We start from the raw sequence: 18,121 nt of genomic DNA on the forward strand, positions 1-18,121 counted from the left end.
ATTTAAATAATTAATAAGTATTAGAGAAAAAAGTGCTATAAAAAAAGCCTTGTTTTAATTTTAATGGTTAAAATTACATTTTTAGTAATATAAAAACATGTCAAATTAATTGAAATCATGAAACTCAATTTAATGACCATCAGTTTAACAAAAATGAAAATTAAGGCCCTTGAAATCAGTTTTACTGAATAAAAAGTTGTTCGAAATTACTGAAGCAAATAAAAATCAATTTTGACTTCAACAAACCTAATTCTCTTGTTTCCCGTTTTTAAATCTCATAAAGACCCGAACGGTGCTTTGCAATGTTGCTGTTCTCAGTGCTTGTGTCGTCACTCAGGTACCTGCATGTGGTCTCCCGCCAATACGACTCGGGTGCCCTTAGTGGCCAAAGCCAATGGCATGATGGTCTCGCACTCCATAGCTTGCGCTGCCTCGTCCAACAGGATGTGTGTGAAGATCCCTTTGGAAACACACAGGAATTAAATATTCATTACATGGAGCTTCACAGGAGAAGGCATCAATAATAGATAACACACACACACAGCAGCCATTAACACATCAGATGCCACAGAGGAGGTTCTGAACACAGCATCTCACGGGAACAGGTGTAGGTTTTAGTGCAAGTGTTTGATTGACAGATAACTCACAGATGTGTCATCCAGCACAGAAACACAGGAGCTGGGGGATGCATTTAAAGGGCACCTATTATGTCCCTTTTTACAGATGTAATACAAGTCTCACGTGTCCCCAGAATGTGTCTGTGAAGTTTCACCTAAAAATACCCCACAGATCATTTATTATATAATTTTTGAAAATGCCTATTTTGAGTGGAAGCGGAAACACATAGTTTTTCGTGCTCTTTAAATGCAAATGAGCTGCTGCTTCCCGCCCACTTTTCCAGAATAGAGCGGTGTGTTCATGCGTTTTAAACCATAACAGTTTAAACTTCTGATATACAGTTTTCTGAGCACACACATCCAAAGCGCGCACACACAGAAGTACTAAACTAAGTTATCTTTCAAGTCTTATTGCACTTAAACTGTCAAATACACACACGTTTATGTTAAAAACATATGAGTTACAAAAACAGTGGGTTATGTTTGTGAAGGTAAACAGCTGGGAAAGAAACCACATGTTTATATTAGATATGTGCGTCAGCAGCGTAATAGAGAGTTAATAAATCAATAAATCCAATGCTCTCATCTCCTCTGAGGCTGGGACTCTAAATAGCGTTCTGTGCTCAGTTGTGCAGCCAAAGACAGAACAGTTAGCATGCTTTGCTCAAACTTTTGCAATGGTGTTAGAACTGGTACACCGTTGTCGCTTGCAAAAACAAAATGGGTGGAAATGTGCAGATCGAGGGGTAACAATATAAAAGATCTCCTTTCTACATCACAGTTTGCAGTATATTGCTGTTCTTTGGCGATTTAAGCAACTTCAATGGCCATATAGACTGCATAAACACAAAAAGCTGAGTCAAACTTTGCTTCAGTGCACTGATATTAGTGAAATGCCATACAGTCGAGGTTAAAAGTTTACATCCCCCATTCAGAATTTGCAAAGTATTGTTGTACCAAAATAAGAGGAATCATACAAAATGCACATGAACTGACCTGAATAAGATATTTCACGTTTACATATAGTTCACAAGAGAACATTTTTCTTATTTTGCCATAATATCATATTATATTGCCCTTCAGAGGCTGGTTACAGAAGATACTTGCATGTTTCCGAAAAGACAAAATGAGTTAACTTTACCCTGATCTTCAAATTCAAAAAAAAAAAATTTTCACCTCCCAGCTCTTAATGCATTGTATTTCCTTCTGAAGCTTGAGTGAGTGTTTAAACCTTCAGTAATAGTTGCATATGAGTCCCACAGTTGTCCTCGGTGTGAAAAGATGGATCTCAAAATCATACAGTCACTGTTGGAAAGGGCTCAAATACACAAAAATGCTAAAAAAAAAAACAAAGAATTTGTGGGACCTGAAGAACAGTGGGCAGTTTAACTGTTCAGGACAAAACCATGCATTTTGTATGATTCCTCTTATTTGGTAAAATAATGAACATTTTGCAGATTCTGAAAGGGGGGTGTAAACTTTTGACCTCAATTGTATAACCATGAACAGCAATATTTTGAACAATGCTTCTTTAAAGAATCTCGCGTAATTTTGATTTTGATTCCATTATTCTGCATTTGATACACTACCACTTAGGGATGGGAATCGAAAACCGGTTCTTGTTGAGAACCGGTTCCCAGTGTTTCAATTCCTTTGAATCGTTTGCAAAATTTGCAAACGATTCCCTTAACGATTCCAGTGGGCACGAATGACGTCATCACGCGCATTGCGTAACGTACGCACGTTGTGTAGCTTACGCTCAGTCAATAGTAAGCATGGCTCCTAAGCGGAACAAACGCTCAAAAGTCTGGTTGTATTTCACCAAAAAAGACGAAAATAGGGCAACTTGCAATACTTGCAGCGTAGATATTTCCTCAAAGGGAGGAAATACCACTAACATGCTAAAACATTTGCGCACACAGCATGCAATAACAATAAAAGAATGGTGCGTTTTCGATCCGCTCCGGACTAACAGTTCTCAACCCAGCAGCGGCAGCAGCAGCAACAACGTTATTTCCTCGGCTAATAAAACTGATATTTAATAACTAATAACTAATTAACTAACAAACACTGCCATCATATTAGCTGTGTAAAACTTGCTGTTAGTAACGGTTAACGTTAAATGAACGCCTTCTCATGCATTACATTTTGATGACCATCACATAAGTCCAGAAAGATCACGTATCGTTCCTGAAAAAGCAGATATGCTTATTTTTTTGCAAAATAATTGTTAAATATTCATAGCAAGCTGATGGTTGCAGATTTGCAAAATGCACAGTTCAGCTGCATTTTACACTGTATTGTATTTTTCACTGGCTGACAGTTCTATTTTTGAGTTCATATATATCCTTTTAAAAAGGAGAATTTTAATTTCTATTAGAAAATGTTGGACATTCTTGTAGAATTGCCACAAAATAATTTATGTTGTATTTTGTTAATTTTACAGAAGAATATTTATTTTATTATTTAATAAATGTTCTCATTGGTGATGGTGATGCTAATCAACAATTTGTTGTCCCTTTTCTTCTAAATGAGAATCGATAAGGGAATCGATAAAGAATCAAATCGTTAAGCAGAATCGAAATGGAATTGGAATCGTAAAAATCTTATCAATTCCCATCCCTACTACCACTTAAAAGTTACGAATTTGGAAGTTTTTTTGTAATGTTTTCGAAAGAGGCGTGTTGTATTTTATCAAAAAATGTTAAAAATATTTCAAATGTAAATTTATTCCTGTGATATTAAAGCTGACCTTTCAGCATCACTACACCAGTCTTCAGTTTTTTAAAAAACACTTTACAAAAACACTTTTTAAAATCACTAAACTTTCATATTTAAACAAAACTAAAAACAAAGGCACTATGGAATTTTTTTTTGATAGAATATAGTTATTACTATTGCAAATTAAAATAACTGTTTCCTATTTAAAAAAACATCAGTGTTGAAAACAATTGCGCTACGTAATATTTTTGTTAAAACCATTTATTATATTTATATTTATATTTATATTTATATATATATATATATATATATATATATATATATAAAAACACACACACATACATGTATAGATTAAAAATATATATTTATATGTATGAATAGTTATACTTGTATTTAATTTAGATTATATATAATTATAAATATTTTATATATAAATCTAAAATATTTTTCTTTAATAAAAATGTATGTGTGTATTTATATATACATAATATATACACACAGTACACACACATAGTATGTAATCATAAACTTTTATCTTGGATGCGATTAATCGTGATTAATTGTTTGACAGCCCTAAATAAACAAATAAATAAATATAGGATTCTCTGATATAAAATTCACAGAAATTGAATTTTTTGAAATGGAAAAGCTTTTGTAATATTATAAAATATCGGTCACTTCAAATTATAATCAATGTAATGCATCCTTGCTGAATAAAAGTATTAATCTTTTAAAAATGAGCCCAAACTCTTTTGCTTTAGACCATCTACAATTGTGCCCCTGGACCACAAAACCAGTCATATTTTTTAAAACAGATTTCTAAGCTTTCCACTGACGTATGGTTTGTTAGGATAGGACAACATTTGGCTAAAATAAAACTATTTGGAAATCTGGAATCTGAGGGTGCAAAAAAAATCGAAATACTGAGAAAATTGCCATAAAAGGTGTCCAAATGAAGTTCTTAGCAATGCATATTACTAATTAAAAATTAACTTTTGATTTATTTACGGTAGGAAATTTACAAAAATATCTGCATGGAACATGGATTTTGACTTATATCGACTAATGATTGAACTCGGAACTGTTTCAATAAAACATATTCGTAGCTAAATATGCTGCTGCTTTCTATATTTTGGTGATTAAACAGTTTCCTGAGTTCATTTAGTGGTAAATAATGTTGAAAACATGTCTTCATTATTTTTTAACTCGCTCAATTTTTGTAGCGTGATCTGTGCTTTAGTTCTTGTATAAGACATTTTGAATCTAACTGGCCCCAATGGCTGTTTGGCTGAACGAATGACGATTATCCTCTGAAATCGAGCATCCTATTAAGTCAGATATATATCAACAGGGCTATTATTTAAACTACAAGATATACAACCCCAAAATGTTTGTGTCACTCAAGGGAATAAACTTCCCCCCCTCAAAACACATTAGCGCAATGCCAGAAATCAGCAGTAATGACTTTAAATGAACAGACACGGAAAGTGGGAAGACAAACGAAGAAAAGAAAAGACGACGGCGCTGGGTGTTAATGATGCTGAGTGTGTTAGACAGGCGAGCCGGGTCTCTTAGCAACAGATGATCCTGCGCGCAGACACAGAGGAGGAAATTAGCCTCTCCTAATAAACTGTTGCGGACCCCGCTGCATCGCTCCTGCAGGAGGGGTTTAATGCGGCCACGTCCAGCTGTGCCGCGCTTCTGTTGTGTCTTTCTGTTTTAATCAGATGTGTGCAGATATGAAAACTAGCCGCAAGCCATTTCTTTAGCATGCCGAGAGTATGAGAGATGAAAGAGAGGAATGGAGCAGTGTGTGTGTGTTTGCTCACCTGGTTCCAGGTCAAGCTGGCAGAGGTACTGGGACGTGCTGAGCGTGACCACGACCACACGGTGGCGCTCTACATCTTGTCGCGTGGGCATCTGGAAGGTGAAGTACGCTCCGGAGATCAGGCAGTACTGCTGCACCACCGGGTGGACCGTCTTCACCCAGCGGTTCCTGAAATAAACCCTGAGCAAACATAGAAACACAACTGTTAACGGCATAGTTCAACCTCATCTTGATTTAAAACCCATAGAACTTTCACTCATCTTTGAAACACACAAAGAGATTTATTTTTAGTGCACTTAACCAAAACTTTGCTGCATCAAAACGCTCAATTACCATGTTATGAAACTAAGCATTTTTTATTTAGAAGAGCGTGAACTGATGAACAGTGCACAGTACGATGAGGGTTTTGATAGGATTTTGTATCATGTTGTCTGAACAAGCCCAATTTTAAGATACTAAAAGAGAGAGAAGCAAGGAACAGACTCGTGTGGGTGGTGTGCCAATGTGACCTTGAACTATGAGAAAAACACACCATTTTAAAATATTCCGGATGACTAACACCATCAAAATTGCATAACAATTTTCCTTTCACAAGGTCCAGTTTTTTTAAACCTTTCTAAAGCTATGAAACTTGACCATTCAATACTTAGAAAATCATCACTGTCCATTATTTCTAAGGTTGTACTTTCTAAGGGATGTCAAATGTTTGTCAAATTGATTACTTAAAAAAAAAAAAAAAAAAAAAGAAATACAATGAATAATCTTGAATACCAGCCTTTGTTAGCATTATTTATATACATACAAAAGCAATACTTATTAACAGTCTGTAATAGTTTTTATTTGTAAATTTTCATTTTAGTATAAGCTTTAGTAATTTTGTTTTTCGCTTTAGTCTTTCATTCGCTTTTATTTTATTACATACTTATATTCAGCTTTCATTAATTTTTATTCCAGCTTTAGCTTTAGTAATTGAAGCAATGGATCTTAACCCTTTTATGCGGTTATTTGGTACATGCAAAGAAAAAAAAAATTTTGTATATAATTTTATAGTGTAGCCATCCATATATTTATATATATGAAATCTAAAAATATATATTTAAAATAAATAAAATAAAGTAAAAAAAAAATACATATAATTTTTTCCTTTATTTTTTATATTTTTATATTTCATATGGATTTTTTTATATTTTCATTTTAATCTTATATTTATATTTTATTTAATTTCAGCTTTATTTCAAAAACTGAAAAGTAAGTTTTTTGTTTTTTTTTTCTATTATAAAGTACTGTCCCTGAAATATTGATGTGTGGTTTTTAGGAAAAGTCTCGTAAAACAGTGCTTTCAGCCATTTAAACTAGTTTTTAATCATTTTCAATATTCAATATTGAGTTCAATTCAGTAAATATACGCACAAAAGTTTGCCATCAGTAAGATTTCATCAAGCTCATCAAGGCAGAAAAAACTGTAAAAGTGTGAAATATTATTGCAATTTAAAATAATGGTTTTCTATTTTAATATACTTTAAAAGATCATTTATTTCTGTGATCAAAGCAGAATTTTCAGCATCGTTACATACCTTAATATGCTAATTTATTATTATAAATGTTGGCAACAGTTGTGCTGCTTAATATTTTGTTGGAACCTGTGATACCTTTTTCAGGATTCTTTAATGAATGAAAAGTTCAAAAGAACTGAATTTATTCAAAATGGAAAGCTTTTCTAATAATACAAGTCTTTACTATCACTTTTTAATTCAATTAGTTCAACACATCCTTTCTGAATAAATGTATTCATTTAAACAAAAAAGAAAGAAAAAGAACCAAATCTAATAAACCTAAACCAGAATATTAGAATGATTTCTGAAGGGTCATGTGACACTGAAACCTGGAGTAATGATGCTAAAAATTCAGCTTTCCATCACAGGAATAAACGACATTTTAAAGCATATTAAAACAGAAAACTGTTATTTTAAATTGGAAAAATATTTGACAGTTTTTACTGTATTTTTGATCAAATAAATGCAGCCTTGATGAGCAGAAGAGACTTCTGTAGAAAACATTACTGTTTAGAAAACATTCAATTTTATTAATCCCAAACTTTTTAATGGCAGTGTATATACAGTATTTATACGTCAAGTTGTCAACCATACACTGTGTATCAACCAATGTGGTGAACGTTACCTGAGAGGTCGTGCGTGTGGATTGCCTGCCTCCACGTATGGATGAAGGTAATCTTTAATGTACAGATCTGCAGCACTGTTTGAATGTGTACAGATCAGAACCCTGAAACAAAGAGAAAGCGACCATCATTAGCACTCTTTAAGGCAAAGCGGCTTAAATCAGAACAAAAAACCAACAAAACGTCTTGAACATGTTCAATTCCTCTGTTCTTCAAGACTATTCCTCATGAAAAGCAGGGAATGCCTCGGGATCGATACAAGTTAAGCTCTATTGACAACACATCTGCGCAAAGCTGTTTTCACCACACGTCACTCACAAACACAAACACAAACATGTTCTACAGTTCCAATGGAAGTCTACAGGGAAAGACACTCTACAGGGTTTAAAGGGATAGTTCATCCAAAAATGAAGTCCGAGAGCTTTCTGACCCTGCATAGACAGCAATGTAACTAACATGTTCAAGACCCAGAAAGATAGTAAGGACATCGCTAAAATGGTCCATTTGACATCAGTGGTTTAACCGTTAAACAAAACAAAAACTAACGACTATTTTGTCAATCTACTTGGTACCTTTCTGGGCCTTGAACCTAGGACCCTTGCTTTCTATGCAGGGTCCGAATGCTCTCCGATTTCATTAAAAATAGCTTAATTTGTGATTTTTTTGTTGTTTTTGGAACGACATGAGGGTGAGCAATTAATGACAGAATTTTTATTTTTGGGTGAACTATCTCTTTAAAAGAAAGAAATGCCCAAACAACGTCAGTAAGCAATTCTTTCGCATTAGTTTCATGTTAAAAAAGTATAATGTTTTGAGAAAGTATTTTAATTTTAATCATGGTGTAATGTTTTGTCCCATAGACTTCCATTGTAAGTATGATACTGTAAACAACTAAAAATGCTGTCAGCAGTTTTTTTATTTGGTCTTAGTCCTGTGTCCTAGTTCTAATATTTAGTCAACCCATCCTGTTTTTTTTCTTTTAGTCATAGTTTAGTTCAAGTCTGAGTATTTTAGTCTAGTTTTAAACAGTCATGTTTAAAACTTACTTTGTTTACTCAAACTTGCATGTTTTTTTTTTAATCAGCACTTATCCCACAGTGTAAAGAGCATGTGCTCATGGTTGCCAGGTTGCAGAAAATGTGTCAACCCTAACCAAGAAAGCTATAAAACTAAACCCCAAGCATAGGTCTCAATATTTTTCACCTTTTATTTTGTTCTAGAAAATAGTGTCTTTTTTTAACTATATTATAGTCTTGTCTTTTTCATAAATGATATCGCATGTTGATATAGTCAGTTATTGTGTAATAATATCAGTGTTTCTTAGTCTTGTTTCCATCTCTTCTTAGTCTTGGAAGAGCATATGCTCATGGTTGCCAGGTTGCAGAAAATGTGTCCCTTTAGGAGAAAATATCTGATGGGGGATTTAAGCTCTTAACATCTGGCAAGCCTAATGAAGAAAAGTATAAAACTAAACCGTAAGCACAGGTCTAAATATTTTCCAGCTTTTTGTGTTACAGAAACTATAGATAGAGTTTTGGATATACAGTTTCTAATGCATTTCTTATTTGTTCACATCTGGTGGGATGACTGAAAATGATTTCCTATGGCAAATTCTGTTAAGGCTGACCCTGCAAAAATGCTTTCTTGCTTACCGTGAGTCAGGCTGCTTGAGGATGTGTTTGACAGCCTGGGCCAGCGTGAAGGTCTTGCCTGTGCCGTAGGGTCCGATGATGAGCACGGGCGGGAGGTTGATGGAAAGGGGGGTGGTGATGGCCAGAATCGCCTCCTTCTGCTTGGCATTCAGTCGGGGATCCAGCTGCTCATCCCACTGCCTGTGGCACAGAGAAAGAACTTACACAGTGGCTACAAACGCGTCCTACCAACACAGCTGCCACTCACAGAAATAGAGACGTCTATGAGTGAAGCAGTGCTGCTGGGCAAGCAGATATTATTCATGTCCTCTGTCATTTCAGGTGCTTATTGAAGCTTGTTTGGGTCTTTGCATATGCTCATACCTGTTGGGACTCCAGGGGATTGTGGGAGTGAGGCTGACATCTGGAAACAGGATACAGTTTTCGCGGATGCGATCCAGAGCATAGTGCATCTCACATAGAGGAAGTCTGTTCAGCTGAAACTGCAGCTCCACCTTGCATCCAAACACACACAAACACACCTGCTGTTCAAACAGACTCTGCCAAGACTTTCTGTATTTATTTGCACACTTGTTTCTAGCAGCGCCTGCCATGTGCTACAGACAACACATCTAACAGATGACTGAAAATGCCTTTTAAAGGAGCGGCTGTCAATAGACAAAAAGTACAAAACATTTTAACATAAAACTGTACAATAAAAGAACCCTCATGTCAAACCCATATGCTGTTGTCAATGGGACACAAAAAGAGAACTGTTGCAGAATATTCAGGCTGCTCTTTTCCATATAATGAAATCAAATGGGGACTGAGGTTTTTAAGTTCACAAAATAACAGCAGAGAGCTTCTGTTGTTCACCTGTCGAGTTTATTAAAACAGCTGTCCCAATGAATCAGGGTAATAAGGATGCTTTAGAACAGTGTGGACTATTTGGAATGGTATAGAACTTTGGATTTTCCCATAAACTGTGACAGAGTATGAATAATTTTGGACATTCCACTTAGCTGTTTTCAACATAATAATATTAAAAAATGTCTTTTTTCTTTTTTTTTTTTTACAGCAAATCAGCATTTTAGAATTATTTCTGAAGACTGGAGTAATGATGCTAAAACTGATTTGAAATCACAAGAATAAATTTGATTTGAAAATATATTCAAATAGAAAACAGTTATTTTAAATAGTGAAATATAGTCAAAATAATACCGTTTTGCTGTACTTTGAACCAAATAAATGCAAGGTTGTTGAGCAGAAGAGACTTGTTTAAAAAACATAAAAAATCCTACTATTCAAAACCTTTTGACTGGTAGTGTACATTTAAGCAAAATTATTTAAGATATTAGGTCTTATCTAAAAAAAAAGTGTGTAAAATGTAATTTTTTCCTTTAAAAATTCTGCCAATTGGTAAGAAAAAAATTCAAAGGGAAAAAGATTACTTTTCTTGCCCTATTCGCATTTTTTTCCCCAATTCAACAACAAAAACAACAATATATTTTTCAGAAATTTAAAATTTAAAACTAAGTATTTTGCCTAAATGTACCTTGATTTAAGAACGTTTAGATATTTGTAGTGGAAAACAAGACAAAACACGAAGTAAGAAAACGAAAAATAAAAATAATGTACAGTGTAATAATAATAAATGTTATAATGATATATTATAAAGATTTTTACAGGATCATGCGACACTGAAGACTAGAGTAATGTTGCTGAAAATTCAGCTTTGACAATAAAACTACAATAATATTTCACAATATTACCGTTTTACTCTATTTGTGATCACATAAATGCAGATTTCTTTGGAAAAAAAAAAAAACAACAACAACAACTAAAAACTAACCAACCCCAAATGTTAATAGTGTATGTATTAGGTACAGACTGAAAACACATGGTTTCAGACTTGGAATTTAGCACAAAAAGAAAACTTTTACAAAAGAAAACAACTCATATAGGTTTAAAGTAAATGACATAACTCTCAAATTTAGGTGAACTACCCCTTTAAGAAAAAGGTGATTTTTAGGCCTTTTTAGTCCATTTACATACACAGCATTAGAATCTATCGATCATCCTTCCACTTCTGGCTTGTAATGTTCTGGGACAATTTAACAATCGTTTAAGGAACCGTGTCAAATGATCATGTGGCGACACAAAACCCAAGCCCACACAGGGATTCCGTGAGACAAAAGGATTCAACGCTATTTAAATACAGTGAGAGAGAAAGAGCGTGTGTTATGCTCCAGGGCACAGTGATAAATAGGATCTGCTAGACGGAGTAAAGATGGTAAATTAGGACAAATCCTGCTCTTTGTAGGGCAGCTTGCTTGCTGACAGCATCTTGCCTATGACAAAAGTCTCTAGGGTTCCTGCCATCGCAATTCAATTTACGGCGGTAAATGGTGTACGCTGCTTAAACTAATTCCATTACATATCTCTGGCATGTCTCTCTATGACAAGATAAAAGACTGTACACAACCAGTAGAAAATAGTCTTAAACTCTTCACTGTTTACGGGCATCAACCAATTAACATCTTTTCTAGAAGTAACCAGAAGCGAAAATCTCGAAGAGAAACCGTAAATACAGACAAAGACTCACTTGACTTGACCCTTGAAGGTTAAATATGTCTAATGTATTTTGAAAGACGAAGTTCAATCATATCAGTGGTTGCTAGGGTGTTTTAGTCACCAAGGCGTCGCTAATTGGTTTCCAAGGTGTTCTATTCGTTACTATACACTGCTAGGGTGTTCTAGCTAGTTTATAGGAGTAAAAAAATGCGAGGGTGTTCTGGCTGGTTGCCAGGTGTTAGATGGTAAAGTTGTTGCAGCTCATTTCTATGGGGTTGCTAGGATATGGTCTACATGAGATTTTTATAAAACAACATCATTAGCATACAGGAGGTCTTGTTTTAATTATGCCATAACATACCTGTAGCTCCTGATCTGCCACCAGCCCCAGCTCGTCACAGCAGTCCTTACATATCCGCAGAAAGATGTAGTCTTTCGTCTTTTCCTCAATCAGGGCCTCGTACACGCGTTCCTTGGCTCCAGCTGGCTGGCTCTGACCCATCCGCTCCTTAAAGACAGGCAGCAGCAGCACAGAGTTGACCTTTGTCATGACTAGCCGCCCAGCCAGCGTATCTTCAGAAAGCGTCTCTGTCAGCTTGAAGCGTGCAAACAGCTGTCCGTTCTGAGCATACTTGGCACCACCAGAAATGCCAGTCAACATAAAGCTTGTCACCAGCTGCAGGTTAACCTTGATGTTGAACCTGAGGAGAAAAAAAGCAGCATGTTTAGGAAAACATGATACAGCAATGTTGGCTGCACAACTACTGACCTTTAGATTACAACTAAAAGGAAGAATATTATATCAATAATCAATCACAATATTTAACAATAAACCTTTACAGTCTCTCTCTCTCTATATATATGTCTATAATAATTTTACTTCTATCAGCATGACAACCCCCTTTTTTTTAAAAAGACCACCAGTGACCTCTAGTGGTAACAAATAGGAAACACCATTAGAATATTTCATTATTTTGGCTTAATTAAGAAACAACACGCAATTGATTAATTTTGACTCAAGTCTCATGCAGAAGTCACTGAAACTAAAAGCTCCAATCTGCAATTTTCAGGTGTCAGTGAAAATCGTTCAACCTCAAAGACAACAGCCTTCGACTGAGACTGCTGTGCTATTATTAGTCAGTTTCAATTTCACATTCTGCTCTATTACTGTGCTTTTATCAACTCTATAATCGCCCACCCCTTCATTTCACATTATGAAAGTGAACTATGGTTGCTTTACATATTGGTCAGAGAGCAACTCGATAGTGATCTTGTGATACTACTCACTTGCTGACTTCTTTGTACTGAGCGATCTCCTCGATGTAGAGCAGGTCGTGCAGGCGGGGCTGGTAATTGTCTCTGGTGAGGGATTTGTCCAGCACAGACTGGGTGAAGAGCTGGTCAGCAGAGAGGGGGATCTGATAGCGGGTCAGTAGACTGCGCTCTAGATCCATGTTTTCATTTGGGACAAACTCCACAATGGTTTTACACGACGAGTCCCAGCGCTTCGCCGTCATCAGGAGCTGCTGCCGTGCCTGCATCAAGTGCTCCAGATCTGTGGGAATATGGGTGGTGGATAATGATGAAATGCAAGTCTAAGGTTAAATTTGACAATAAGCTGATAAGTGACCCTGGACCACAAAACCAATTGAAAGTAGCACAGGTGTATTTGTAGCTATAGCCAAATACATTGCATGGGTCAAGATTACAGATTTTTCTTTTATGCCAAAAATCATTAGGATGTTAAGTAAAGATCATGTTCCATGAAGATATTTAGTAAATTTCCTACCGTAAATATATCAAAAACTAACACTTTTGATTAGTAATATGCATTGCTAATAACTTAATTTGGACAACTTTAAAGGCGATTTTCTCAATGTTGAGATTTTTCGCACCCTCAGATTCAGATTCCGCAGAGACATCAATGGAAAGCTTATTTATTCAGCTTGATGATGTAAATTCATTTTCAAAAACTTGCCCCTTATGAGTGGGTTTGTGGTCCAGAGGCACATATGTATGCATTTAGGATCTCTGGAACAGTAGATCCGATACTTAGAGTACTAGAGTATAAAATTATACTTTGAATATTGATTTTGTATATATATATATATATATATATATATAAAAAAAAATACATATATCTTAAAGTGTCAGTGAAATTTTTATGGAAGCCCGTTACTGCCTGAATAAACATAAAAAATAAAAATAGATCATTGCGACTTTATCTCACAATTCTGACTTATTTTCTCAGAATTAAGAATTTATATCTCGCAAATGTGAATTATTCTCAGAACTGCATGTTATATCAAAATTCTCACTTTATAACATGCAACTGCGAGTTAAGTCAGAATTCACTCATCTCAATTCTGAGAAAAAAAGTTATCATCTCACAATTCTGACTTTATTTCTTGCAATTGTGACTTTTTATCACATAACTATTACAAAAAAATTTGATTTGTGACTTCAAGCAATTCTGACTTAATGTCTCACAACTGGGTGGACAAACTCACAATTGCAAGAAATAAAGTGTGAATGTGAAATGTGAATTTTTCTCTGAATTGCAAGTTTATATCTTGAAATTCTGACTTTATAACACGCAATTACAAGCTTTTAAGTCAGAATTTGCTATTCTGAGAACATCAGTCTTTTCCCCCCTCAACATTGATCATTATATCTCAATTCTGAGAAAGTCAAAATTGTTTTAACACATCTGTTAAACAAATCTGATTTGTGACTTTATATCAAGCAATTCTGACTTAATTTCTCAGAATTTGGTAAACAAACTCGCAATTTTAAGAAATTACAAGAATTATTACAAAAAAAATAAAAAAAATAAAAATAACACAATTCGCCATTTCTCAGAATTGCAAGTTTCTATCTCGCAATTCTGCTTCTGACTTTATAACATGCGATTGCGAGTTATTAAGTCAGAATTCGCAATTCAGAGAACATCAGTCTTTCTCTTCCCTCAAAACTGGACTTTGTAACTCTCAATTGCTAGTTTATATCATGCAAATGTTACCAAAAAGTCAGAATTGTGACTATATCACACAGTTCTTCATTTCTCAGAATAGGGGTGTGCGATATGACGATTTTTGATCGTGGACGATTAAAATGTCTCCACGATCTGCTTTTGAATAAATATCGTAGTATCGTGCTACAGTCAGTGGCGCCTCCAAGGGGGGGCCAGGGGGGGCCGCGGCCACCCCTAAAATGACACTGGCCACCCCATTGGCCCCCCCAACCAGCAAGAATGAAGTTTTTTAGAATAATAATTTTATTTTATAAATTAACACGGACATTGACAAAACACAATATTAGAAATAAATATAATAAACTTCTATGATGTGTAATGTAGAATACGCTCTCAACCCCTCCACCTCTTGAGTTGCGACGACTTCAAGCACTCTCACAAGCGCAGCCGCACCGCGAAGCATGCATAAATAGTTCAGTTCTGTATGCAATGACAAAGAGATTATATAATATTTCGTTTCGTTATTATTTTAAGTTAATTTAGAAAAGCGTTTGGAGCATTTTTTTGTTCGTTAAATGTTAGTTTTTGATTTTCAAAACGACCAGCGAGTCGATCATAACCTATGTTTGATCAATTTAGCCTTCTCAAATAATCACGACTTGCCTAAAATAAAATCTCTGGATATTAAACTGTTCAATCATATTATATATATGTTAGTTTAAACAATCAACCTATATAAATGTACGCTGATAGACCCATATCCAATCGTTTGCATGCGGAAAGTGAAAGCTAATTTTGGGCTTTAAACTTTGTTACTTTATAAAAAAAGAAAACATAGAAGACCACGTTCAGTGGGAGGGGAGGGGTTCGCGATGGGCTCCCCCTCGCCAAGGGCCCCCTGTTCCACTATTACCCCCTGTCCGACGCCCCTGATGCGCTGCTGTCCACGGCCATAGCCAGTAATGAGGTCACCGAGGTCCGGACCTCGGTCATTTTTTTATATTCAAAAATAAAATGTCAAGCTCTCTGAATGATTATTTAGCCGTTTAATTTAGCCGATTATTTAGCCACCTCATATCACATGATTGTTTGCAATTCATCTTGCTGCGAGAAGCCAGCGCAGTGAACGGGGCTTTAGAGCGCATTGAGTGAGAGCGCGGGTGCAGCCTCTGTTTGTTGCCAGATCCACCGATTATACGTGTTTTTGACTCGTTTTTCCAATTTAGTGTGACACTTTGGGACGTTTATAAAGTGGAAATTTGAACGTTAGTGTTAGTGATATATTAATAACATTTACAAAACACAAGCTTTGAACTTATTTCGGATATCTTTTTCTTTTTTTGTAATTGCTTGTTTTTCGTAGCAATATCTGGCAACATTGTATATTCATAAAAAAAGCTTATAGACTACCTGTAACTTAATTGCTGACAGGAAGATACCACAATCGGTAAGACAAACGCAGTGATCATCGTTATTATTTGAAAGAAATGTAGAACACTATCAAAAACAATAGCATAATACAAATCTGTTTGTTACAGAATGAAATAGGCTACTGGCCAGCAGGAAGACGTCTCGTGCTCTTTAGTTAACCTTAAGTCATCAAAAAACATTAATTAAAGCAGTGTTTCTCAACTGGTGGGTCGCGGAGTGTGCAGTCAAAGAAACAACAAACGTAATTATTTTTTTTCCTCTGACGCTAGACTATATGTAGTGCATTTGTGGGTGTTATTATAGCAGAATTCTTAACACCTTACTTCGGACCTCACTCATTTTCAAACCCTGGTTACGGCCTTGATACTGTCGTCTTGGTCTTGAACAGAAGCGTTTTACAATAATTAACCGAAACCGAAAGCAAAATCTTTTATTAGGCTATGAAATCCTTAAAAATGCAATTCTCTCTAAAGACGCGTCCAATGAGGAAATGGCGTGTCAGGATCGTCAGTTTAATTTTTTTTTTTAAATATTACCTTAATATTTTCCCCGACACATTCGTGCTTCGTGGCAAGCTGTAGGCTATTGCATGCGCATGAGCAACTCTTCAAACTGCGCTGAAGAGCCGACGGGCTCGGGCTGCACTTGTATTAAGCTTGTGTCTATTTTGATGAATATGCCGATTAAATATCTATGCTTTCTTGTTTATTATTAATCTCATTTTAAATTAATTTGCACTCAAAAAATAAAGACGAGGTTATTTGCAGTTAAATTGCAGAGCGACTTTTTCTATTTTGCTCTGCACAGAGCATATTAATACTTAAGTTTTGAAGCCTATAACTTTATATGCTACCAGAAATAATGCCAAAAATTATTGTCTTCAATCAGATTTAGGCATTCAATTTTTTGCATTGTATTGTGCCACCCTAACATTTTTACTGGCCCCTTTCGGCCACCCTATGAAAAAAATCCTGGTGGCGCCACTGGCTACAGTGTGTCTCCGTCTTAATATACTGTACATTCACTCACGGGACACTGCACTTATTCATATTCACCATCACAAAAGTACATTATTTGAATGTGCTTCAAAGTCTTGCCCGGTAAAATAACGCCATTTGGTCCGCGCGCTGTTCTGGCTTGCGCTTCATGAGCGCGTAGCACGTGCGCTAAAAGCCTGTCAGACAGCACCTGATTACTAAACTGAGCTATCTTTGGCGTTTAATTTGCTTATACTGTCAAAAACACGCAAGGATTACATATAAACACAGTCGGTTGTCTAAAGTGAAAGTAAACAGTTAAGAGAAAAACGGATGCGCGCCTGTATAGATGCGTGCAACTCTGCGACAGAGCTAAACATGCTGTCGATTGTCATTAAAGGGACAGTACACCCAAAAATGTTGTCACTCACATGTCCTAAATCTCTATTAATTTTTTTCTTGTGCTTAACACAAAAAAAGATATTTTGAAGAATGTGGGTAACAGTAGCTGGTCCCCACTGACTTAAAATAAATAAATAAAATATATGGAAGTAACTGGGGACCCAGCAACTGTTTGGTTACCCACATTAAAAATAAGTTTTATGTTCAGCATATTTTATGCTTAAAAAAATGCGAGAGTGAGTAAATGATGACAGAATTGTCATTTTTGGGTGATGATACACTAATAAAACAAAACACAAAGGAAAATCACTCACTGCTCTTGACTGAAGAACTTCAATACAGTTGCTTTAAATGTTGCTTCTATGTATAATTTATGTATATAATGTATATAATGTTTTATTTTTATATTTGTTAATTAAATTTCTTGAATGCTACTGATAAATACATGGACTGTACCTGAAAATTAAAGCACTGTTTGTTTTATTTGTATAGTATGTGTATTTGTAACATGTAGCTTATCTTTGTTCTTATTTTTTTAAAAACAAAGAAAATAATGACAAAGATTTTTTTGTCTTCGCCCACTTTGGCTTAAATATCTGGCATTCTTTTTATTTTATATTTTGTTACCTTGTAAGGTTTTGGTTTTAAAATAGAAAAATTTATTTGGCTGTACTACTCAGACAACTTGTAAAAAAGTAAAACCAACATGACAAAGAATCGTGATAAAAATCGTGAATCGTGATATTTCTTGAAAAAATCGTGATATGATATTTTTACCAAATCGCCCACC

General features: G+C 35.3%; 1 protein-coding gene across 1 annotated transcript in view; it reads right to left on the reverse strand.

Annotated features, from left to right (window-relative positions):
* Nucleotides 1-18,121, reverse strand: part of helz (helicase with zinc finger) — a 93,634-nt gene that overhangs the window by 60,607 nt on the left and 14,906 nt on the right. The window contains exons 11-17 of the mRNA XM_073843023.1: nt 12,835-13,102; nt 11,909-12,248; nt 9,358-9,488; nt 8,995-9,174; nt 7,345-7,446; nt 5,168-5,346; nt 342-460 (exon numbers count right to left, since the gene is read on the reverse strand). Coding sequence (XP_073699124.1) covers nt 342-460; nt 5,168-5,346; nt 7,345-7,446; nt 8,995-9,174; nt 9,358-9,488; nt 11,909-12,248; nt 12,835-13,102 — 1,319 coding nt within the window. The remainder of the gene's footprint in view (nt 1-341; nt 461-5,167; nt 5,347-7,344; nt 7,447-8,994; nt 9,175-9,357; nt 9,489-11,908; nt 12,249-12,834; nt 13,103-18,121) is intronic.

This window comes from Garra rufa, chromosome 1, assembly GCF_049309525.1.
Source record: "Garra rufa chromosome 1, GarRuf1.0, whole genome shotgun sequence".
Classification (NCBI taxonomy): Eukaryota; Metazoa; Chordata; class Actinopteri; order Cypriniformes; family Cyprinidae; genus Garra; species Garra rufa.